Source organism: Phyllobates terribilis, unplaced genomic scaffold (genome assembly GCF_046119375.1).
Source record: "Phyllobates terribilis strain yellow unplaced genomic scaffold, ASM4611937v1 Scaffold_7__3_contigs__length_470593459, whole genome shotgun sequence".
Taxonomy (NCBI): Eukaryota; Metazoa; Chordata; class Amphibia; order Anura; family Dendrobatidae; genus Phyllobates; species Phyllobates terribilis.
The window spans coordinates 266,364,618-266,390,796 of record NW_027362767.1 but is presented as its reverse complement, the minus strand read 5'-3'; the positions used below and the strand labels follow the sequence as shown (position 1 = coordinate 266,390,796).

At 46.1% G+C, this 26,179-nt stretch overlaps 1 protein-coding gene across 1 annotated transcript; it reads right to left on the bottom strand.

The window, feature by feature from the left end:
* Positions 1-555: 555 nt before the first annotated feature.
* TSC1 (TSC complex subunit 1) lies at positions 556-24,261 on the bottom strand. The gene is given in 23 exon segments (XM_073640654.1): positions 556-2,636; positions 2,638-3,070; positions 7,032-7,193; positions 7,276-7,463; positions 7,563-7,685; positions 8,747-8,857; positions 8,997-9,179; positions 9,332-9,498; positions 9,603-9,646; positions 9,863-10,421; positions 11,412-11,504; positions 11,614-11,674; positions 11,780-11,892; positions 13,113-13,236; positions 13,425-13,531; positions 13,645-13,811; positions 13,925-13,998; positions 14,137-14,291; positions 15,617-15,761; positions 16,381-16,533; positions 20,460-20,563; positions 20,699-20,887; positions 24,160-24,261. Coding segments are annotated over 22 exon segments (3,402 nt in total). The 5' UTR covers positions 20,805-20,887; positions 24,160-24,261; the 3' UTR covers positions 556-2,606.
* Between the last annotated feature and the right edge of the window lie 1,918 nt (positions 24,262-26,179).

The window sequence follows — 26,179 nt, the reverse complement described above, 5'->3', positions numbered from 1 at the left end:
TAAGAGAGTTTTTCCTTAAATTTTACTAACCATCAATGACTTCCAACCTGCAACTTAATAGTAGTCACAGAACTACAACTCCCAGCAGACCTTGACATTCTGAGCGCTACAGGTTGGAGACCAACACTGTGCAAGACTATGTAAACTAGGCTGTACCTGATCCCTAGAAGATCCTTTATTACTAGTGATGAGCGAGTATGTTCTGTTAACCCTTTCGGTGAGCATGCTCGGGTGCTTGCCGAGTATCTTCAGCGTGCTCGGGTGTTATGTTTTAGTCACGCTGTGCGCATGATTTGCAACTGTTTGACAGGTTTAATACATGTGAGGAATGCCTAAGAAACAGGTATTCCTCACATGTATTAAAGCTGTCAAACAGTCACAAATCATGCACACAGCATGCCTAAAACAGCACCCGAGCACGCTGAAGATACTTGGGAAACGCCCGAGCATGCTCACTCATCACTATTTATTACCAATCCAATTCCCCAACCTCATCCTGTCCACGAGAAACAAGTCACAGAAAGTCTGATTAAAGCCATAAAATGACAAGAGAAATAGTGCAAAAAGAATAAATCTGTTTATTTGTTCACAGTTATACACAAGCAAATCATCCTGGGGTATAGTCTGCTCAGGACTAATACTCTTTCTGCAGCCTGTCTGTACCTCTGCTTGCAGGATCGGAGGATGGGAACCGTAGTCCGCCAGTCAATTAAAAAAAACAAAAACACGAATAATGGCAAGAACATGACATAGCAAGGGTTAGACCGAGCAGGGGAGGAAGAAAAAAAAAAAAAATCATTGCTGGGACACTGTCGTTGACCACAAAGGATTTTATGGCTTTATAGGAAAGAATGGCAGGTTTTCCCCTCCCACCCACCAAAATCAGCTGAACAGGCCAGGTCAGGTATCGCAGCACCTAAACGTGGCAGAGCTGCAAATCTGCACGCCACCTGCTGGACAGTGGTGCAAGAGAAAAAAAAATTAGCAATTTAATACAACCCCCTTTAAAATGTTTATTTTCACAGGAGGCTGCAGGCAATTCATTTACTGCAGAGTTCTCAACCAATATGTGGCAAGCCTACAAAATTGCAGTCAAGGGGGCACTTGCCAATATCTGTCCACTATACAGAGCATTAATATTTTGTTCCCATAAGGGTATGTGCCCACGATCCAGATGTAGCAGCGCTTTGGACACAGCATATTTTTGCTGCATCTAAAATGCTGCATTCTATTGATTTACTGCATTCAATACATTCTAGTGGTCAAATTTCTGTTGCGGAGACTAGCCACTCCGCAAGAGAAATTGACATGGTGTGGTCTAGAAAGACGCGCCACATGTCATTGTCCACGGGTGATCCGCAGCCTCAGATGCACGCGTAGCGGACATAGGATTTCTAGAAATCCCATCCACTATGCTGTAACATCTGGCGCTGCGGGTTTGACGCTGCATAAACACACAGCCTCAAACCCGCAGCATTTCCTGATCGTGGGCACGTACACCAATAGGAGAAATAAGGTAAACTGGTTGCATTTTACGACACACTTCAATTACCCACAATGTATACTTTATGATCTTGCCATTAGAGGAACAAAGGATCAGATTTGCAAAAAAATTGTCCAAAAAAAAAATTCCAGCAATGATTTGTAGTCAGATTTGGGAACCATTTTTTTCTATTGGGTCATCAAGCTGTAAACTAGGATGTAGCGTGTAATACAAAGAGTGGGGGTGAGTTAATGCTTAAAGCGGTTCTCCGAAATCTGTGCCCTCCCAATTGCAACTGCCATCATGCTGGGAGTAGTTTTCCAGTAACTGGTGAGTTACAGGTCGAGGAGGACTGACATGAAAGGGTGATTTAGGTGGTGTGATCCGCCAATATACGGGTGCAACGTGTAGTGTTTATTTTGAGGTCAGGAATTTTTTTTGTTAAAGTGCAATTTATAGATTAAAAAATAACAAAAACCCCACAACACTGAAAAATGTGTGTTTAGGCCAAAATACAAATCTGTACATAGGTGATTAGGGTTGTCCCCATGTATGGCAGACTGAAATGATGAAGGAACTGGCTGCAAGCTGTATTGGGGCTGTGCAGAAAAATGGGGGACAGATCAGATGAGCCCAGGTAAACGATTGGTCCCTTACGTCATTTGGCATCCAACTAACATATAAGGCCACTTCTAGAAAGCAATGTACTGGACTGAGCTGCCGTTTTCCAGTGCCATACGGGGGAAAAATGCTGGCGATATGTCTCAAGTTATCAGTTACAGGGTGGCTTTAGGGGTTGTGGGCTGAACCTACCAGGGGGTCATTCAATCCTTTAAAAAAAAAAAAAAAAAAAAAAAAAAAAAAAAAAAAAATCTTTCCAGTATTTAAATGCCCCGGGTGCACCAATGATAAGCGCTGCAGACTCTGCAAGTGATAATGGAGGATCATTCTGAACCATGGTACGGCTTAGATGAAGGGGGTTAAATAAGCAGGGGGGAGGGGGGTGTGACATACAGAGATTCCCATCGGTTCCAGTGGTCGGCTACTGATGCACTGCAGGAGTAGCGCGACACCAAGGAGTGAAGCCAGGAGCCAGAAGGAAGTAACACTGATTGCTCGCCTCCTAACTGTGGTTCTGATGTGTCTGGTTAATCGTAGTCCATGATTTGAAAATCTGGCACACGCTGGCTTCCCACATTACTCGCTGAAGAGACCCCGGCCTCAGATCCCTCTCCCTGGCAGAGCTCATTTTTCAGGATCTCGGAGAGGCTGCTTATACCTTCCTCGTCACAATGGCTCTCGCTCTTGTTACGAAACAGCTCGCGGGCCCGGATACCAAGAAAACTCTTAGCGTTCGGGTACGAGCCAATAGTCAGACGGCCACTGGGAGGCAACTCCAGCACTTCTCTAATGGCATGGGGCAAGTTAGTGGCTTTCTCTGGGGTGGAGTCGCCACTACTACTGCTGCTGCTTCCACTGCTAGACTGAGGGCTTGTGTGCGTGACGGTTTTGCTACCGTTACCAACATTCACTTCTTCCTTACTGGAGTCATCCGGACTGGAAACCTCCATGTCATCGTTACCAAACCTGTAAAATAAAACAGAATGTAAGAACTTAGCACCAGTGCAATCCTTCTGCCCAATCAGCTGACGGCCTGGCATGGGGCGTTCATGCTGCATTTTGCAATGTCCGGATATATTGGCAACAGCCCCCAGGGTAAGTTGATGTACACGCAGACAAACATTGGCTGCCCTTTAAAAAATTATATATATATTTAAAGACACATTCATGTTTTTCTCAATATCTGACATGAAATCAGAATAAACCTTTCTCATTTTAGGTCAATTAGGATTACCATCTTTTTTAATATTTGCCAAATACCAGAATAATGAGAGAGAGAGAGAGAGAGAATGTTTTAAGGCATTTTTATTACTTACTGCAAAGTCAAAAGTTTACATACACTAAGATAACTATGCCTTTAACCCCTTTCCGACGTGGTCAGTAATAGTACGCACCATGTCGGAAAGGCCAGTTCAGCGGGGGCTCCGGCGCTGAGCCCGCAGTGAACCGAGCACATATCAGCTGGTTCTTACAGCAGACATGTGCCCCCAACAGCCACGGGTGAAATAGTGATCCACCCGCGGCTGTTAACCAGTTAAATGCCGCTGTAAATCTCTGACAGCAGCATTTAACAGAACCACGCCAGAAGCACGTCACTTACCCCGCCCATCATTGACCCTGTCACTTGATCGCAGGTCACTGATGGGTGGGTGTGACAACCCTAGGTCTGTCCAGTGGTTGTCATGTAAAGATTGCCATGAGTGCCACCTAGTTGGCACTCATTACACATGAGCATTTCTCCTGCATACAGGCGATTTGCTCGTCGCCTGTATGTAGCAGAGGCGATCGGACTGCTGCTGCTTCTAGTCTCCTATGGAGACTATTGAAGTAAGCAGAAAGTGTACAAAAAATGTTTTGAAAAACAAAAAAAAATATAAAAAAAGTTTAAAACCACCCTCTTTTTGCCCCATTCAAAATAAAAATAAAAAAAAAACCCACATACACATTTGGTATCGCCGTGCTCAGAATCGCCTGCTCTATCAATAAGAAAAAAAAAAAATCTGATCGGTACACAGCGTAGCAAGAAAAAAATCCAAACGCCAGAATTCCGTGTTTTTTTTTCGCCGCAACATTGCAATAAAGGGCGATCAAAACAACGGATCTATCCCAAAATGGTATCAATAAAAACGGCAGCTTGACGCGCAAAAAATAAGCCCTCACCCAACCCAGATCACGAAAAATAGAGATGCTACGGCTCTCGGAAAATGGAGCTTTTTTTTATCCACACCCCCCCCCTCCCAAACTTTGGATTTTTTCACCACTTAAAAAAAAACAAAAAAAAAAACCTATACATGTTTGGTGACTACAAACTCGTAATGACCTGGAGAATAAAAATTGCAGGTCAGTTTTAGCATTCAGTGAACATGGTAAAAAAAAAAAAAAAAAAAAAAAAAAACTGGAATTGCATATTTTTTTTTTTATGTATTTATTTTTTTGCAATTTCACCGCACTTGGAATTTTTTTTCCTGTTTTCCCGTACACGATATGGTAAAACCAGTGATGGCATTTAAAAGTACAACTCGTCCTGCAAAAAATAAGCCCTCACATCGCCATATTGAATGAAAAAAAAAAATAAAAAATTCTGGCTCTGGGAAGAAGGGGAGCAAAAAACGAAAATGCAAAAGCAGAAATTGCTCCGGTCATGAAGGGGTTAAACAATTCAGGACTGCCCATATGATGATGTCATGTGTTTGGAATCTTTGTTAGGTTTTTTGGCAACATCTGAATTAATTAGAGACACACCTGTGGATGTATTTTAATGCACACCTGAAACACACTGCTTCCTTGTGTAGCATCCTGGGACAGTCTAAAGAAATCAGCTGAGCTATCAGGAAGAGAATTGTGGACTTGCACAATTCTGGCTCATCCTTGGGTACAATTTCAACATACCTGAAGTTATTCATCTGTACAAACAATTATACACAAGCACAAACAAGATGGGAATGTCCAGCCATCATACTGGCCAGGAAGGAGACAGGTTCTTTGTCCCAGAGATGAACATGCTTTGGTCCGACATGTGCATATCAACCAAAGGACAAAAGAAAAAGACCTTGTGAAGATGATGGCGGAAGCTGGTAAGATGGTGTCAATATCCACAGTGAAAGGAGTACTCAACATGTATCAACATGGGATGAAAGGCCACTCAGCCAGGAAGAAGCCATTACTCCAAAAGAAACAAAGCCAGATTAAGGTTTGCAAATGCACACAGGAACAAAGACCTTATTTGGAGACATGTCCTGTGGTCGGATGAAACTAAAAATTTTACTTTTTACGCATAATGACCATCGTTACGTTTGGAGGAAAAAGCGAGAAGCTTGGAAGCCTAAGAACACCATCCCAACTGTGAAACACGGGGGTGTCCGCATCATGTTGTGGGACTGTTTTGCTGCAGGAGGGACTGGTGCACTTCACAAAATAGATGGCATCATGAGAAAAGAAGATTATGTGGCAATACTGAAGCAACATCTCAAGACATCAGCCAGGAAGTTAAAGCTTGGTTGGAAATGGGTCTTCCAAATGGACAATGACATGAAGCATACTGCCAAAATGGTAACAAAGTGGCTTAAGGACAACAAAGTCAATGTTTTGGAGAGGCCATCAAAGCCCTGATCTCAATCCTATTGAAAATTTATGGGCAAAGCTGAAAAGGCAGATACAAGGAAGGCGACCTACAAACCTGGATCAGTTACACCAGTTTTGTCAGGAGGAGTGGGCCCAAATTCCAGCCAACTATTGTGAGAATCTCTCTCTCGGCATTGGGCAAATATTAAAAGTTATGATTTCATGTCAGATATTGATAAAAACAAGAAGATGTGTCTTTTTATGTAGTGCATGAAAAAGAGCTTGCCTGATGCATACAACAAAAAGACGCTGCACAAAGCAATGCAAAACCGCCTTCAGGAGGAAGGAGGCCATCAGGGAAGAATTATTTCCCTTTTCTGCATTGCATAAAAGCAATAAACCACCTTGACTTAATAGAGAATTTAGACCATTGCTTTACATTATACTTTGTTTTGTGATGTAGAAGAGATTCACAGCTGGAGTGGCACAGCTCGCCCACAGTAAAGGAGCCACTGTAACGATTAATTAATTTGCTGTGGGTTCAGCACAGAGATCCCCCCCACAAGCCATGATATCGCTAGTGAAAAGTACACATTTTCCTTGCACTGGCAATGGTTGATCATGTAGGACAAGGGTGAGTAAACAGCCTGGTGAAACGACCTGTTGACCATGCTGGGAGTTGTAGTATCACAGCAGCTGATGTAGAGGTAGCCGGACCGAGCACACGAGAGCCGCTCTGTGTCTCTCCACCTGAGAGGTCTTCATGAAAGGCTTTGCATTGTTGAATTACCGCAACCCCTTTAACGTACCCATTATTTGAGTTACCTCACTGAGTACTGAAACCCTACAATTTTTGGATGACATCTACAAATCACAATCAAAGTAACAAATCCAAGGAAGGGGCTGTTCATGTTTGGGGACATTTTTTTCCTCCAATGCATCCATTTGGGGCTAGATTAATTTTTGTAAATGGGTTTGATTAAAACTTTTGTGCGGTTTGCCTTCTAAAGTTTCCAAGTTACTCTATTGTTGGCTGAAGAATGAGAACTGAGAATCTGTCAGCCGCTATGATGAGGAGTCACTTATTTGTCTTTGAGCTGCTCTCAGACGATTTATGACCACAGTTCACATCATAATAGCACGTTTCCCTGCACATTCTATTATAATCCTCATCAGACCCTCCTAGCAGCTCACTGACAGATTCTCAGTTAACTCATTCTGCATCCAGTAATAACCGGTCCAATACAGGCTATAGAAGACAGACAAGGAAACATGTTTTGATCAAGCCCAATTACAACAATGAATTTAAAAAAAATAAAATAAAGATGGATTGCCCAAAGGTGGACAATTCCTTTAACCATCTCACCTTTCCTCCGCAACCTCTGCAGTTTCAGCTTTTTCTTCCTTTCGGCTCTTTAACAAGCCCTCCTTCTCGAGCTGGCTGTACAGGCCGAGGATCTCCACTTCGAAGACCTGACTTATCCTTTTTTGTGCGTTGTACTTGCTCTGTGCCGCCTGGAGCTGCGCACTTAAGACACACAGGACATTAATAAAAGGCTCTGGAGCCTCCTTTCCATCCGAAGACTTGTATGACGTCACTTGGTAAATACCTATGCTTCTGTTTCACATCCTCCAGGAATTTCTTCTGCTCCTGGAACAGCAGCTCCTTTTTGGCCAGCTGCGCCTCCAGCTCCGCAATCTTCTTCTGGACGCTCTCAAGTCTCTGACTCTGCTGCACCCCCAGACAACGGGCTTTCTCCAGATCCTTTTTAAAAGACCCCTGCAGCATCTCTACTTCCTAAAGAGAAAAATATAACATCTGAGTAAACTCAATATAGTCATTGCTGCCACAATATTGCACTGCGCCAGCAACTCCTGGACTCGCAGCAGCTCGTACCTTATCAGCATTGGTGTTTTTGTGCTGCAGTTGTTCCACGTAAAGCTCGTTCACCTCCCCGAGAATCAACAGCTGCCGGTTCAGAAACTCCATCTGATGCTGTAAGGACTCGCTGTTTGAAAGCTGCAGATAAAAGAAAACTTGTCCAAATAAAGATTAATTTTATGTTTTTAGCAATACTTTATGCTGCACTTCCCTCAATACATGGCTGGACCGAGACTCACTGACCCCATGGGCCCGTACAAGGGGCTATCATCCCCAGGCCATCTACACTACTCTACTTTATGGGATCATACACTTACCTGCCCAGGACTCATACCTATACCCAGTTCCATATACCCCCGCTTTTCAGCCAATTCATTTATCCATAGACCACAGCATGGCCATTGAGCGCCTTTTGTGACAGCCGTGCTTAGATTGTGGCGGGTTTACCCCTTTAATGCCACAGTCATTCTCCGACAGCAGCATTTATAACACATTGTCTGGAAAGCACAGTTTCATACATGATCACAGTGTGCCAGTAGGATGTAATGGCAAGCTGGGGGTCTGTTGTGGTCCCCTATGACTGCAGTGTTAGCACACAAGATGGGCTTTACAGTAGATAATCATATCAACTATATACTGCAATACCGGGGAATATAGAGAGCGAGCGAACATACGATCGCAGGCTCAAAAAGGAATTAAAGTTTAAAAATAATGAAAAAAATGTTCCCCTTTATATTATTTTTTGTTGTTACCATAATCAGTAGTTCTGTCTATTACCCCAGGAGCGGCAGCTGAGGTTTATTTGTGACCTTCTGCAATAACCTACAATTAGAGATTCCTGCAAATTTTGACTTCCCTACTGAACTCACTAAGAAAAATCTGCAACAAACCCAGTCCAGACAAATTAACAAGCAGCGAATTTAACCAAAGTCACCGCTAGTTAATTTCCACAGATTTGTGTAAATCTCATCCACTTTACTACTGCTGTCTTTCATTAAGTATCTTGCTTCTGGACAGAGAACCTGCAGCATTTTTGTACTGCGAAACCACAGCCTGACGTCGCTTCATGTGAACAAGGATTGGATCTACATGAATAGTAAATGGGCTGCTATGTGCAAAGCTGGGAAAAAAATAAATAAAAATAGGCCGTTACAATCTATAGGTGAGCACATGAGTATTTTAAAGAAATGGATCCTCACCTTCTGAGACACCTGGCTGAGCCTCAGCTCCGTGTTGCACACCTTGTTGTTGGATAGCTTCAGCTCAGATCGCAGGTTCGCTATCGTACTGCGGCTATCCTCCAGCTTGGTCTAGAAATGCAGAGGCGACATTTAGCAAAGGAGACAAATACAAGTCAAGGTTAAGTGGAAACTGGTCACCGATCGTCACAGGCAGCCAGACATCAAGATGGTATATGCTACGGTGAAAGATAATCTTTTGGGGACTGACCTGCAGCTCCTGACTCTGATTGTAAAACTCCTCGCGGTCGTGTTGGAGTTGTCGGATCTGGCTGTGGAGCTGAGTGAGCACAATGTCCTTCTCGTCCTGCAGCCTGTTGTATCGCACCTGCTCTTGGATAAGGCTTTGCCTTGCTGTCTGTATGTCTGCTTCCTGCATCTTTAACTGGGTTTTCTGGAAAAAAAAAATGCAGAAGCGAAGTAGTAGAATGATAACAGTTCTTGAGAGCAAAGGGTGCGCAGGATGCCTGTGGAGGCGCTGAGTGAGCAAGGGGCGCACGGAGCAAGGAAAATGGCTTGCCATCAGACTAAATGATGACCACTTACCATAGCAGCATTCTGTTCCTCAAGGGCGGTCACTTTGATCACCTTGCGCAGCAGCCGTCTATTGCGCAGGGCGTGTTGCTGTCTCTTAAATCGCTCGTACAAAAGCTGGTTATGAAGAAGCACCAACTGGTTCCTCAAGATGTGGATCTCATCAGTGGGGGGTGAACCTGAGATCAAAACAATCACATCTGTGACTGCAAGTTTTCAGAGTGGTGGAGTTTATGGGGCAGCAGCTTTGGAAGTGTTTTGGCGACTAATAAGTGTAGCATACCTCCAAAGTGAGTCCAATCAGCTGATTTGCTGGGTAAAGGCAATCTGCAGAATAAAGCAAAGCGGAGTGGATCAGCCAACATTTAGTTACAGCGGCCCGGGGGTCAGAGAGGCCTGGATTTCAGGATCGGGAATATTACCCTTAGGAAGTGTATGTGTAATTGTTGTACAGATGCATTAGGAGGAGATGTACCTAAGTGGGTATTCTCATCACTAGGATACACCACAACACTGCAGGACTTATATTAGGTTAGTACTTACTTGTTCAGCTCTTTGGTGTGTGCATCAGCCCCTAAATGTATAAGCCGGTCGAGCACCTCCGCCGGAGACACTGAAGGGCTGCTTTCTTCGGCTTCTTCGTTGCTCCCTTTCAATTTTTTGTACAGTTCCTCTGTCTTTTTGGAGATGAAAAAGCTCGCTGTTTTAGGAAGAGCCAGCTCGAAAAGGTGCTCGTAAGGGACAGGATTGAAGCAGTATCTGCAGTGGGCCTGAGTTTTGCAAGGGCTGGGAGTAAGGATATTCCTGGAATCGGGCAAAGAGTTCGTAGTCTGTGTCTTCCCTGAGCTGTGATTCTCCGCTCCATTGGGGGGCTCAATGGGGGTGAATGCCTGTTTTGAAGAATCCTGGGAGCCGTTGCAGGGTGGCTTGTTAGCGGCTGAGTTATCGGGGGTCTGGGGGACGTTACCAGAGTTGCTCCTCCTCTGAGATTTGGGCTGACTTTCAGACTGAGGACAGAACGGTGAATCAAAGCCCCCACGGCGAACACTTGGCTCATGATCAGAATGGGTGGTGATCTGTGACAGCTCCTGGGATATAGCAGCTGGTGCACAAAGAGTTAAAGGTGATAAATCAGTCATACATTTTATAAAAGGCAATTATTGCTGCCCCCAATGAGTGCAGCACACTTGTGGCATTTTCTTGATTACTGAGGGCAGAAACGCTCGATTTCCCCCCCACACCAAATAAGCATGCACATGTAAACCAGTGTGTAACCGTGCACTCCTGAAAATGAACACTAGTACCGTACATCCAGTGCTGTATTTGCTGCATACAGTTACACATTTTAGGACACACCACCGGTGTTAACCAAATATCTGGAGACACCAATATGTGCCAAAAGTTCATTTCCCAAAAACAAAACCACCAAAAGCCCCCCACCGTGCTCGCTTTGTAAAGTTACCTGATCAACACAACCTACCTTGTTTCTTTGGTCCTGAGAGATTAAACATTTACATAGACAAAGTATTAATGTGCGGAGCGCAAACATGGAGCACAAAACTGTAAGTGAACCAACATGGCCACACGATGGCACCACACAACCTCGAAACAGACATGTCTGCACCAATTCTGATATATCTCTGAGAGAGGCAAAGTTTGAACAGAACCTAAAAGGGGACAGCCATTTTATCACTACCTGAGCCTGGGAAGCGTCATACTACTCCACTCACCCCCCCACTGGCCATTATGGAAAGGCTTTGAGTTGTGAGGTCTCTCCTGCTATCTTTAAAGAGGAGATTCTCTTAAGGGTAAGCAATAAGTTTGCTCTCTATAGATGGAAGAGGGTGAAAACTTCCCAATCAGCCCTGGCTGAATTCACTAGAGGCAGAGCATGAACACCTCCATCCCCAGGTGTCCCAGCGAGAATGGAGCCAATCTCCGAGATTCAATTAGACAGGGCTGTTTCTCAGGATCGGTGAAAGTCCCAGCGATCAGGAACTTATACCTTCTCCTCTGGATAGGGGGTAGCTTTCAAACTTCGCACAATCCCTTTAATCTAGGTTACCGATCAGCTCTATCCAGACACACTCACCTTCCTCTGCGGTACTCTGGTCTGCTGCAAACTCTTCTATCACCTCAGGAAGGTCACTCAGTGACACCAATTTCTGAACTTTGGAAGTTTTCTCTATAAAGAATGAAAAAGACAGTTCAGAAAATATTCATTGCAGCTTGGAAACAAGGCCATAGTACCCTACAGTGCACAACGTCAGGGTAACCACCTCCCCACACCTTACCAGAGCCAGTTTCTCCCATGTTGAGCTGTTGCTTGAGCTTCTCCTGATTAGGGGATTCATTCTGTTAGAGGAACAAAAAAAAAAAAAAAAAAAAAAAAAAAAAAATTTTACTTAGTAGTTTGAAAGGCAGAGAACGAATAGCAAAGTCTGTCTTTATATTACTTGCCTTTCTGGGGGTTAATATTGTGGACGAGACATTCAAGGCCTGTGTGGGGTCATCAGAGCCGAGTCCGGGAGGAGGGGAGGTTGCTGGTGTACCCATGGGGGTTCCTTTGTCGCCTACAAAAACAACCACAGAAAAGTACACATTAAGCCAACCAACATTTCTCTGGCATCTGATAGTCCAGAAAAGCATCAGCCCAAACACAAATATGTGAGAGGGAATCCTTCCTAGTAAAAATGTGTGGTTCCTGGTTCCCCAACCACACTATCGATATTGATGAGCTCTGGGAAGGACAGGCTATCAGACTGGTGGGAATAACTCGTTGATCTGCTGAGGTCCGGCTTCTGCACCACTAGGCAGAATGGGGCACTTATCCTGGTTAGTTTGGTGCGGCAGTGCACAACCTCGACTGAAGTAGTTGTCTTTTAGATTTGGAGATTTTTAAATTAGTCCCCTTAAGGAACTGAACCTGTGATCGCTTTAAATAATGCAGTATTAAACTACTGCAGTTTATTGTATAATTGACAACCTCCTGTGAAGCTCCACCACAGCTGTTCCTCCAAGGTGGACCATCACGGCTGACAAGGCCTTCACAAGGTTCCCGGATGCCATGATCGCTTTGCAAATGCGACGATTACTGTCAGGACGACTACCATGTTTGTTACCATCTAAATACTGACGTCATGCTTTACAGAGGCATTTAAAAGGTTAAAGGGGCTTGTTCGGTCCAAATCGGTAAATCTGCAGTCATATTGTGTGACTGCAGATCTACACCAGCGCACGCACTGTGAGCTGTGGGGATTAGCCGGTTTCAGACCTGGAACCAGAGGGTATGTATGAGTTATACATACTCCTGGCCAGTGGGCACGAGCTCGCTTTCATACACTTGTATGGAGGGAGGCGGCGCCCTCTAGTCGGCCACTGGCTGGGAGCATGTGTAACTCATACATTCCCTCCGGTCCCAAGTCTGAAACAGACAAACCCCCGCAACAGTGTGCGCGCTGGGGGGATTCATAAGTCCGCAGTCACACAGAGTGACTGCAGACTTATTTGGATCGGACAACTTGTTTAAACCATCAGAGACTGCTCTGATTATGCAGTGTAACTCAGCCATATTTAGACTGTATTGCCGGCATCTGCACCTCATGGTGCACATCCGCCCAAAATGTATGGTGTAGGTCGATAAGGGATTAGATAACTGGCTCACAAGGTCCTGTACATTGGCTCCTAAATTCATTCACCTAAGCAAGTGGCTGAGGATACTTACTGGGTAAAGAGGTCTCCCTCCTGAAAAATCACCAGACACTACAGTGCCCAGGAGGTGTCCATCACTTACTCTGTGTGCTCACGGCTTTGCCAGGAGGACGGGAAGCAAATAGAGAGACGTCTGTCTGCGCACCGACTGGAGAGCTGGGGGGAGTAGTCATCCCACACAGGGTGGAAGGGCTCCATAATGAGTCCTAAGAAAAAGAAATATCACATAGAAAACTATCGAATGCAAGCAATAGCAGCGCAATAATTGTTCATGGTCTGGAAAACAAAACAAAACCTGGAAAGGCAAGATCAAATGACCATGTAGCTCATGCATTAAATAACGGTGATTCTATCTGTAGTCAGACAACATCACCGTTTTCCTGGCATAACCTACCTGTGCCATCTCTGCTGGCAGGCGGAAGGCCTGGGTTCCAATATGCTGCATTAAGGGCTCCTGAGTGCAAAGCCGAGGAGTGGAAAAGGGTGTGGAGGAGTTGCTTCCTAGACAGGAGGACATTTAGAATAAATCAGTCACAATATAGCGATTACACTGCCCACAGCTCAAAGGGGTGTCTGCGCCGCCCCACCTTACTGAAAGTATGCCAGGTACCCACCATAGCTGCTGCAGGTCTCCGGGTGGGGGCTGGAGGCTGCGTCATGTTGCCTATACCGAAGCCGGGCAGAAAGGGGAGAATATCCTTCTTCATAGGAAGCTTCATTAGGGTCCAGAGAAATTTTGGCACATTCAACAACTATGTCGTGAGTTTCCAATCTTTTCCACCTGCAAAACAAAGGCCAGTAAAATGGAAGAAATATCTAATGCGCTGGTCAAAGGCCGGGGTGACATGACATCGGGGTGATGTTAAAATGTTAGCGAGTACTAAGCTACACTACCTGCCCGGGTCCAATTCATGGTCTTTGGAGCCTGTGACCAGCTCTGGATGAATTCGTACATGTTCCATCATCGGCTGGGGAGAAAGACATACATTAAACATAACGGCATGAAGAAATCAGTGAGGAGCTTCGTGCAGGAAGAACTTGAGGTTGTAGCTTTACCAACCATTACTAATTCTAAAAGACTGCAATCCACATCGTGCACCTTTTACCTTCACTATCTCTTCAAACGTCTCAAGGTTTTCCTTCATACAGTAATGTGAGCGCAGGAAGGACACGAAATTACATGGATACATCCCGTAGAGGCGATGGAAGAGTGCGTACACACTGGCATGTAGATGGACGAGGCAAGTTTCCGCTACATGACCTGGCGTGAGCAGAAACAGCAGACGTGTCATTAATCGACATGCATGTCCCTGGAAATCCAAGCTGGAGGCCCAGCACAGAACAGCATGCATCATATCAATGGCTACTATATAAAAATAGCAGCTCCAATGCCATCACTTTGCAGTGCTAGGACCCATCTCCATCAGGCTGTGCGTGCACAAAGACAATGGGCCATTTCCGCAACATGGCAGCTTTCACATGTGCACTTTTGCAGTCGTGCATTTAATTGACCCTTGACGCAGGCTGCACGCTCGTGTATTTTGGACAAAATACATAAACGTCCTCATTTTAGCATTTTGCAGGATACTGTCTGTACTAGTGGTGCAGGGGGACTAGGTGGTGTCAATGCTTTGTGTTCCTGGTGGCCCTCCTTATATGATGGGAGTCACTAACTAGCTGCAAGCTGGTGTGGTGCACTGCATGTACCTGACCTGCACCCTATAGAAACTATATCTATATGCAATTGTAATGCTAAGCACCCATTGTCCCCTTAAAGAGATTGTCCACTACTTGATAACCCTTTCTTAAATGCTACGGTCCTTCATCTAAAATGAACAAAAACACCCTATAAACTCACCTCCCGGACCAGCGTTGTTCCAGGAATTTCTGTGCGGTGTACTCATGAGCGCTGCAGCCCATCAGTGGCCACTGACTAGCAGCAGCAGCTTTCACACTTCTCTTGGAGGAAAAGATGTGAAGGCTGCAGCCCATCAATGGCTACTCAGACTGCAGGTGACACTCGGGACAGCATCAAGCAAGCTCCCGGTAGACAGCACCAACATATCTGGAACAGTGCCAGAACGGGAGGAAAGAAAGCGTAGTTTTTTTTTCTTATTTACATGGGGGAATGTAGACTTTAAGAAGAGGTTGTCCAAGTAGAGCACAACCCCTATAATACCCACCTATCGTTAAGTCTTTACTAAAAATTAGAGGGGGATGATAAGCCCCCTCATGGCTTGTCACAGGCCACTTGCAGTTCATGCAGGTATACTACATACCGGCCCCTTCACAACAGAAGGGCCTGCACCCAGCAAGAAGAGTATGCCACTGGCCACTCATAGGACCCTGATGGCACATCCTTTGCCGCCCACTCCTTTCCTAAAGTAGCCAAAGCTACAGCTACCGATTTTTTGTCAGATGCCAAAGTCCAGTGTATTGTTACATAACACCATAATGCATCCTTAGTGCTGGGCATGAGACACTGGCTTTGTTCGCCACAAAACCTGGAGAACAAAGACGTGTCCCAGTGTATACACATACCAAGTCCCAACCTGGAGAAAGAAGAAAACGCTTTACACTCCTCACCTGGGTTCTTCAAGCACCAGGCTGACAGACGGCCAAAAATATCAAAGAACTCGTGCAGATACTGTTTCCCGGACTGCGGGATCATTGGCAGCACGGTGATTAACACTAGGACCGCGGTGGTGAGAATGACAACATCTGTGTCCGTCTGTAAAACACAACAAGTGGTTAGCACAGGGGTCACCTCAAACTCCCAGCAGCATAATGCTGTCTCGGTTGCCTATAGCCTGGGTAGACAACGGGGCTGGCAGCTGCAGTTACAGGGTACACATCCTCTAGGGCTGATCTGGGTCTACTAAAGAACCAACCAGAAAGTGCTTCTTATACTGGTTCACTGCTCTGCATATAGAGATCAGGAAAGCAGAGAGGGTTATAAACCTTCTCTGCCCTCTCTACCGGGAGTCCGCCTGTCTCCATCAGCAGATCCTGCAAGATCATCCGCCATGTACTGTTTGGCTTTCCCCTGCAGTGGCTGATCGTCGGGGGTTAGAGAAGCCAAACCTACAATGATCAGCTGATCTCCCAGAAATACTCCGTCATTTCTGTGTCCAGGAAAGTTGTGTGAGGACCCCCAGTGATGGAAGTAGTCATCTCCCAGCATTGCTAGTCTTGGAGACTGCAGATCTGTCCACATAGGCAGCAATACAGGCAAATCTGCCATTAATGCATCTTGTAGCAGCCATAGTGGTGGTGGCCGAGTTTTTCCCAAGTATCACTATTAATCCAGGGGTTAATACAACTCCTCCCATCACTGGATATTACTTTACCTTAAGACACTTCAATAAGGACTGTAGGACGGCGGCTTGCGACAACTTGTGCTTCCAAGATGGCTGACGGCGAATCACATGGCCCAGTAGTGTCAGGGTTGGTAGACGGGTGGCAGCTTTACCTAAATATTCATTTATCTTATCCAATAAGTGCTGCAAAATAGAAGACACAGAATTATCTGCCAGAACCTGAAGCTGTAACACTCAGAAATGACGGTGGATGCGGCCTCGAGGCCACTATTGATCCGGAGAATAAAGGGGCAAATCCCTGATGCAGTGTTCAGTTACCTTTACTATTTTTTTCCCCGGCACAGCAGGGCTCCGGACCACCTGGCGTTAAAGGGAACTGCAGCTGGCCCCTTAACTCTCAGAATCGCTGGTGGTCCCAATGGGACCAACTGAACTGGGAATAGCACTTTTTAAAAGTGCTATCAGCTCCTTTAACAGAAGGAAACCATCATTTCAAAATGAGCCATACCCACCAATAGAAACCCCCCTTTCCCTGAAAAGGGGAAAAGATGATGTTGGCATGGTCGTTCCAAAAGCCGATCCAGGCATTTCTTGGCTCACAACTACAACAGCTTCATGGATGGGGAACAAGTGAACATCGTGGGGCATTAGGACAATTAATTTGTTCCTTCTCTAAGTGGAAATTCCCATTATCAGTTTTAGAAACTAGACCCTCAGGAAAATAGCCCAACTTGCCCCACCTTAAATATGACATACAAAGGTTGAGATAGATGTAAAAATATTATAGGTCTCAAGATATACGGATTATGCTCCTCTGTGGCATAACCACAAGTTATCTGATTCTAGGAATTAGAAGGTTTTAACAAGTTGGAAGACAAAGGGATTCACTTACCATCTAAGTGTTGTGTAATGGATCAGTCAAAAGTTTTGAACAAATTCATTCTGAGTTCAATCCTCCACATGAAACTTTTTACCAAATATCTGCAACTTTGTCATACATTTAATGCACAACTTAAGTTTAATACCATTAACATTGATAAACACTATGTAACAGATACAACAATAGATACAAGAGGCCTAATATCCTCTATATACAAGCTACTACTACTTTATATTTAAAGGGAACCTGTCAGCAGAAAAAAAAAACAGTGTGGGGTTAATCTCCAGGTTAATAGTGATTTTTCTGCTGACAGACTCCCTTTAAATAAATATCCCCTGAATGTCAAACTAAAATGGGAAGAGGATGTGGACCCTAAATCAGGAACAATGGAATGAAGTTCTAGAAATAACACCTATACTATCCTTATCAAAGTCCCAAATATTCCTTCTCCATAGAGTGCATAAAACGCTAACTATCCTGTATAAAATTGGAGCACAGACAACAGATTCATGTCCAAGATGTGGACTAGGTGGGCCCCACTTAATGCACATGATGTGGGAGTGTGACTATAGGAAAATACTGGATTCGGGTGACCACCCTTGTAAAACAGGTTTTTGGGACACATTTACAACTGGACCCATGGTTATGCATACTAGGCCTAAAGTGGTTAGCACTACATTGTCTAGACCAAGCCTCCCCAACAATAGAAGAACTAGTACATAAGTATACCAGAGATACAGGTGCCACAAATCTATGAAAACTATAAGGAATAGTAGATTGATATTCATTTTCTTATTGCACATCTCAGAGACTGACACATATTGCTAGACACTGAGAAAGGCTTGCATGTAGAGAACTAACCCAGTGTACGTATCGGGGCATAAAGTAAAGCCGTTCCCAAAGTACACAGCCATACATAGACCCCAAGGTAAGCCTCTCAATCAAGCATCATGCAAATGAAGACCAAACATGAGGATGCGCGTTTCGTCACTGGCTTTCACCAGGGAGATCACCATTTTCCTCGTGAAAGCCACTGGCGGAACTAGTGTCGGGTTTGAGCGCATGGTCTATGGTTACGTATCTTACTAATGCTATATCACCACATGTGTTTGCTTACTCATGTTCCCATGTTTGGTCTTCCTTTCCATAGTGCTCGATTGAGAGGCTAAAGCCCCCGACTCACATAGCAAGATCGCTAGCGAGATTGCTGCTGATTCACGGTTTTGGTGACGCAACAGCGACCTCACCAGCGATGTCGCTATGTGTGACACTTTGCAGCGATCAGGCCCCTGCTGTGAGGTCGCTGATCGCTGCAAAGTGTCCCGGACCATTTTTTGGTCATTGCCCTCCCGCTGGTCAGCACACATCGCTGTGTGTGACCAGCGATCAGGCTGGTAACCATGATAAACAGCAGGTTAGTAGGGGCACACGCGCACTTAGTAACCCGCTGTTTATCTTGGTTACCACTCTGCTACTGTGAGCGGTAACCTCCCGCTCACCGTAGCAGAGTGGTAACCATGATAAACAGCGGGTTACTAGGTGTGCGTGTGCCCCTAGTAACCCGATGTTTATCATGGTTACCAGCCTGCTCCTGCTTCAGCAGGCTCGTAACCAGGAGCAGGACATCGTGGAAAGATTCTTTCCACGATGTCGCTGCTCCCCTGATCGTTGGTGAGCCTGCCTGTTTGACAGCTCACCAGCGATCACAGAGCGACGCAGCAACGATCCCTGACAGGCGTATCGTTGTCGGGATCGCTGTAGCGTCGCTAAGTGTGACGGGGCCTTTACCTTGGGGTCTATGTATGGCTGTGTACTTTGGGAACGGTTTTACTTTATGCTCTGATACGTACACTGGGTTAGTTATCTATATGCGGGTCTTTCTCAGTGTCTCCGATAGTCATTTTCTTATTGCACATCTCAATCTACCATTCCTTATAGTTTATATATTTTTGGCACCATCTATGGTATATTTGTATCTATACACACACACACACACACACACACACACACACACACACACACACACCACTTTCTCTGGCATGTATATACACAAATATTCCCTACACTTTGCACTATATCCAGCACTTTTTTGCATATGACTTACATCTGTTATGCATCTTTCTTACACAAAAATATGAAATGCAATAATTGGTATGTAATTTCTTGTTATTCGTACCATGTTACGATATAGGGACACAGTCCATTTGATTACTAAGTAACCATATGTAGGTTTTTTTTAATACTTGTGATATTTTTCCCTTGCTCCTTTTTATCTTTGCCACACTTAATAAAACTTTATAAATTGTATTTATCGTTCGTTATCCTTGAATATTTTGGGGTCATGTATCTTGTTTGTAGGTTTCATATTCTAGTTGGACACATGACCATATAACATGATTAAATTTATGTGTACTAAATCAAAGAATGCGCTTATAAAATATACATACAATGGCTGACTGCTCCTAGTATAGCCTCTTTGGAAAGGCTCAGAATAACTGTACTGGACCGCTTGTCTATAATATAAATAAGTGTGCATATACATGCATCAAAAAAAACTGTATTCATAACTATGGGGGCATCACTATTGGTATAATCTCACTAATATCCTATATAGTTACTTTATACCCAGGTATCTCGTCACTCCCTATAACATTCCATCTATGGATATAGTCAATTTATCGGTTTAAATTGAGAAATGCTGGCATGTGGAAAAAAAACTTTTTCATACAGTTGGGGGGGGGGGGGGTGTTTATTTTTTTCTGTATTGTACGGATGCTTGTGTATGGAAAACAAAAAGGTTTGTGATTTATGTCTTACTTTTCACAATAAAAATGATCTATATTGGGACCAGAAGCAATGGCGTCCTCACCACCAGGTCAGTTGCCACTTCTCGCCCCTCAACTCCGATGTTCTTGGTTGGGACATTCAGGTGAAGCATTTTTAGTTTTTTTTCAAGAAAATTAAGAGCCCCTTTAAGTCAGATTGTCATACCTGGGCATGGGCGATTAAAGAGGTGGTCTGGGATTAGCAAAATATTGTGATTTTTTTTCTGCAGCGCCACACCTGTCCACAGGTTGAGTCTGGTTTTGCAGCTTGGCTCCCCTGAAGTGAATAAGCTGAGCTGCAATACCACATGGTGTCTGAAGACAGAGGGGGCACTGCAGGAGAAAGCAGCCCGCTTTTCTAATCTAGGGTAGCCGACATCAGCCAGGGTGGATTCATCCCTCACCTTGTCATGAGGCTCTTGTACCATGGAAAGGATCAGCATCGCTTGTTCTGAATTATTTTCCAGATAGTGATCCACCAGATTGTTCACAAGGACCGGTGAGCGATCTGCAGGACATGAGATAACGAGGATCACATGTGCACTATATGGCAGCACATTGAGCAAGCAGTGGTCAGTAACGGGACTCCAGACACCTTAATAAGGGGTCACTCTGGAGCGCTACTCTCCCCAGCCCCCGGTACCTGAGCTGAGCTGCTCCCGGATCTGCTTATGTATGTCGTCCAGTTGCTGCAGATCAGTTGACTCCAGCAGGCCAAGGTTCTCCCACACAGTCATTGGGTGGGCCATGCTGCTGTCCAGGAGGGTGTGCTGGTGATGGGACACAGGAGGTTCTAGGTCACAGCAGGGTCCTCATCTGTGCCTCCTCCAAACTGCAGAGACACATTACAGGATGAATGCCCCTTCCTCGGGTGACACTTAGACCACAGATAATATGGAATATCGGAAGAGACCATTCTGGGTTCTCCGGATGACAGCCCACCATGATGGCCCAACGTGAGGGCATCACAGGGAGGCCTGGCGAGACCAAAGCCATAATAGCACCTGCTTGGAGGACCACCAGTCACGGAGGGATTACCCAAATGCTTGGGATTTGTCAGCCCTAAAGGAGCACCATGAAAAATGGGTAGAAGGTCCTCTGCCTTGGAGAACCCATGACAACACTGCCTGTCTGTGCTTGGACCTTCTACTTAAGGTCTCGTTGATCAGCAATCTAAATGTTAACACATGTCCAAAACTACCTACCTGTGCTCCACCTATATCCACCATGGTCAAAAGGCCATCAAAGGAAGGCAACAGGCACCGGATTAATAGAGGTCCGACCACTGGAACCCCCAATGATTCAGAGAACAAAGCACTGAAATACCTCCCTGAAACAGAGCGGTGGCTGCACGAGTGCTCCACCACCTTCAGTCACATACACAATAATGGCGATGGGGCATTTCAGAGCCCAGTTCTCAGGATTGATGGGGGTCACAGCTATTGGTTCAGCAACTTATCACCGATCCTGTGGAGATGGGAAAGTTTGCAGCGTCAGGAACGCTCACACGAAGGGCTTATGGGCTTATGACAACACTGCCTGTCTGCACTCTGGCAACAAACAGATCCATATGTGCACTTATAAAAGTCACTTAAGGGAGATCACTTCATGGCAAAGTTTTAACAGTGGCCAATATTAAAGACCCCCATAGCTACCCCTGCCTGGCATGCTTAAGCCCCTTTCTACCTACATGTCGGGTGTAAACAATAGCCGTGTCCATACCAATCAAGGTGACAGTGGTCATGTGAGTAATCACAAGATCGCCTTCCCGGTGGTAAAGGCAACTCGCGACAGCAGAGGAGACGATCACACAATTAACTATGTGACTGCGCCATCAAGTGTTAACACTGTGGGGGGTAGAGGGTCTTCACTGCCGCAGTAGCCCAGAAATTTGTCCAAAACTTGGCACTGAATTTAAAGGGGGTTTTCCCATCCCATTAGTTATAATGTATGGGTAGGGTATACAGTCTATATGATCTGTGGATGTCTGAACAATGGGGCCGCAGCGCTGTTTCACCTTCACTGGCACCGAACCAGAAGCTGTGCAGGGACTGGCAGTGTAAATATGGCCACCTGTAGTTCCCTGCACAGCCAGATGGTAGGGGGGCACCACAGTGCAGGAGAAAATAGGGAAGACATAACAAATCCATCCCTGCGTTGCCTACGTTATTGAGAACAGTGCAGACAGGTAGTGTTGTCATATGCCATACATGTCAAACTCTGGCCCGCAGAGTGGTTTTATTTGGTCCGCAACGTGGGGCCCACCACCCCCTGCGTGGAGGACTGCGTGGGGCCCACCACCCCCTGCGTGGAGGACTGCATGGGGCCCACCATTCCGTATACTGGATGGCCCACGACTTTGTCCAAGTTTTTCATTTTGGCCCTCTGTGTTTGACATCCTTGTCATGGGGAATTACTCTAGGACTGATTTTTGGTCAGTGACAAATATGGAAAGGGGGGGGGGGGGGTCTTATAGCACACGGCCCCCCGGCCTGGCTCCAGCATGGTCAGTAATTGCAGGAGCAGATCAGCTCCGCTATCTATAGGTTTCCTGGAATCAGGCAGCTAAAATAGAGCGAGAGAGGAGATCGGGGCCGATCCACATACTACAGAGCCCCTGCGGCCACGGAGGGATGGTGCCAGAACAAATGCCTGCAGACCACCACAGTCACAGGCTTTCCTTGCGGCTGGAGGTCCTGCTGCAAATGGACAAGGCTCATCAATCTCTCACTATAACTACCTCAGCCTGCTGTCAGTGAATGGAAGCATCCGCCCGTCAAGTCTCACAGCCAAGGGCTTACAATAAGAAAACCTCATTAGCACCAACACCTCCAGGGCTGTAGGCTCGTGACAATGTATCAGTGTAAGCAATGCAGCTCACAGCAACTACACAGGAGACAAATGTAACAATCTCAGATGTCACCGAAAGCAAGAAACAAAGAAAGGTACAAAGGAAAGATCCAAAAAGGTGAAGAACTATTCTACCGGGAACGTGAGCAAGAAAACAGTGCACAACAGGACATCAGCTACTCCTGTCCTGCGCGGCACTGACCGCTGAGCCACGTATCTAACCCTGCCCTGCACCGACTGCTGAGCCGCGTATCTAATCCAATCCCGCATGGTACTGTCTCCTATAGGGTGACACTGTCAGCAGAGCCGCGTGCCTAATCCCAATCTCGTGGGCCACCGTCCGCAGAGCCGCGTGCCTAATCCCAATCTCGTGGGCCACCGTCCGCAGAGCCGCGTGCCTAATCCCAATCTCGTGGGCCACCGTCCGCAGAGCCGCGTGCCTAATCCCAATCTCGTGGGCCACCGTCCGCAGAGCCGCGTGCCTAATCCCAATCTCGTGGGCCACCGTCCGCAGAGCCGCGTGCCTAATCCCAATCTCGTGGGCCACCGTCAGCAGAGCCACGTACCTAATACCACCTTGTGCAGCTCCAGTACTGATTATATATAGAGCCAGTATAACCCCCATCATCCTTGCTCTACGACTCCTCACTTACCAGCAAGGCATCTAATCAGGTGATACTCCAGCTGAGGTACAGACCACAAACTTCAGGGGCCAACACCTGACAGCGGTGCTCTGTCCTGACACCATTGTTAGACCTCAGTTTACGGTCAAGTGAGTGGGAGCCTTTAGGGCTGACACGATTCTTCCCTCCGCTGAGGGTTTGTGACATTTGCAGCCATTCCTGTAACCTGGAGAGCAGTACACCTCCCTTCTCTGCTGACGCTTTGTTACACTGTGTCAGTGCAGGTTACATTGTGTAGACTGGATACAGCTGTAACGGAGCCTCAGCTGAGTATTGTCTGGACAGGACCTCAATCCCTGCACAAAGCCAAGAAGGTTTCCATTCACTGACAGCAATCACAGACTGTGACAAGAGGCACAAAGAAGCCAGGACCATAGATAGCACTGTGCTGTGCAGGGAATAACAACAGAGCCGAGCCGCCTCCCCCAGCTGAGGAGGAGGAGAGGGCGCCCCGCAGACACTGCCGCCGCCATCCCCGGCCCGCCTGCCGGCTCCTCACCGCGAGTCTCCGGTCAGCACCGAAGCCAGAACTCCTCCGTGCTCGTCCCCCTCACACAGACAGCCTGTTTACCTCACAGCTCCTCAGGGCGCCGCCATCTTGTGTCCCAGTGCCGCCCCCTTCCGTCTGTTTCCTTCCGCCAACGAGAAGAAAAAATAGTCCTGTCTCTCCTGCCGCTCTTCCCTTCCGGCCTCGTTTTGCTGAACACCTGAACTAAAACGGTTATATTCAGCACAGCTGTGCATTTTTTTTTCGAGCTGTTAGGAAGCCGATAGGTAAAAATAAACCAGAATTAGAGGTGCGGATGGATATTGAAGAGTATACAGTATAACTCGTGATTTACAGCGCCGGGACTATATTGCTTCGCTGACGTCATTAAAAGGCTATAAAAGGCTGCTGAGGGGGGGCGGGGCCGTAGTGAGCACGTGATCTGTTGCGTGTCCGGTTACTGCGAGACGAGTTCTGTACCTCAGAGGAGGGAGCCTTAAAAGAGCGCTCCACCGGGAGGAACTGTTATCTGCGAGGGTTAGGGTGGAAATAGGGAGACTTTATGGAGTATTTAAAGTGAGTGTAGGGAGCAGCTATGATAGAATGGCGTCAGGAGATGCAGACCATCGCAGCTATGATAGAAAGGTGTCATGACACGCAGAGCATCGCAGCTATGATAGAAAGGAGTCATGACACGCAGAGCATCGCAGCTATGATAGAAAGGAGTCATGACCTACAGAGCATCACAGCTATGATAGAAAGGAGTCAGGACACGCAGAGCATCACAGCTATGATAGAAAGGAGTCAGGACACGCAGAGCATCACAGCTATGATAGAAAGGAGTCAGGACACGCAGACCATCGCAGCTATGATAGAAAGGAGTCAGGACCCACAGAGCATCACAGCTATGATAGAAAGGAGTCAGGACACGCAGACAGTCGCAGCTATGGTAGAAAGCAGTCAAGACATGCAGAGCATCACAGCTATGATAGAAAGGAGTCATGACACGCAGAGCATCACAGCTATGATAGAAAGGAGTCAGGACACGCAGACCATCGCAGCTATGATAGAAAGGAGTCAGGACCCACAGAGCATCACAGCTATGATAGAAAGGAGTCATGACACGCAGACCATCGCAGCTATGATAGAAAGGAGTCAGGACCCACAGAGCATCACAGCTATGATAGAAAGGAGTCATGACACGCAGACCATCGCAGCTATGATAGAAAGGAGTCATGACACGCAGACCATCGCAGCTATGATAGAAAGGAGTCATGACACGCAGACCATCGCAGCTATGATACAAAGGAGTCAGTCATGACACGCAGACCATCGCAGCTATGATAGAAAGGAGTCATGACACGCAGACCATCGCAGCTATGATAGAAAGGAGTCATGACCCGCAGAGCATCGCAGCTATGATAGAAAGGAGTCAGGACCCACAGAGCATCACAGCTATGATAGAAAGGAGTCATGACACGCAGACCATCGCAGCTATGATAGAAAGGAGTCATGACATGCAGACCATCGCAGCTATGATAGAAAGGAGTCATGACACGCAGACCATCGCAGCTATGATAGAAAGGAGTCATGACACGCAGAGCATCGCAGCTATGATAGAAAGCAGTCATGACACGCAGACCATCGCAGCTATGATAGAAAGGAGTCATGACCCGCAGAGCATCACAGCTATGATAGAAAGGAGTCAGGACACTCAGACAGTCGCAGCTATGATAGAAAGCAGTCATGACACGCAGAGCATCACAGCTATGATAGAAAGGTGTCAGGACATGCAGAGCATTGCGGCTATGATAGAAAGGAGTCAGGACACGCAGACCATCACAGCTATGATAGAAAGGAGTCATGACACGCAGACCATCGCAGCTATGACAGAAAAGCATCAGGACACGCAGAACATCACAGCTATGATAGAAAGGTGTCAGGACACGCAGACCATCGCGAATATGATAGAAAAGAGTCAGGAGACACAGAGCATCACAGCTATGACAGAAAAGTATCAGGACACACAGAACATCACAGCTATGATAGAAAGGAGTCAGGACACACAGAGCATCACAGCTATGATAGAAAGGAGTCAGGACAC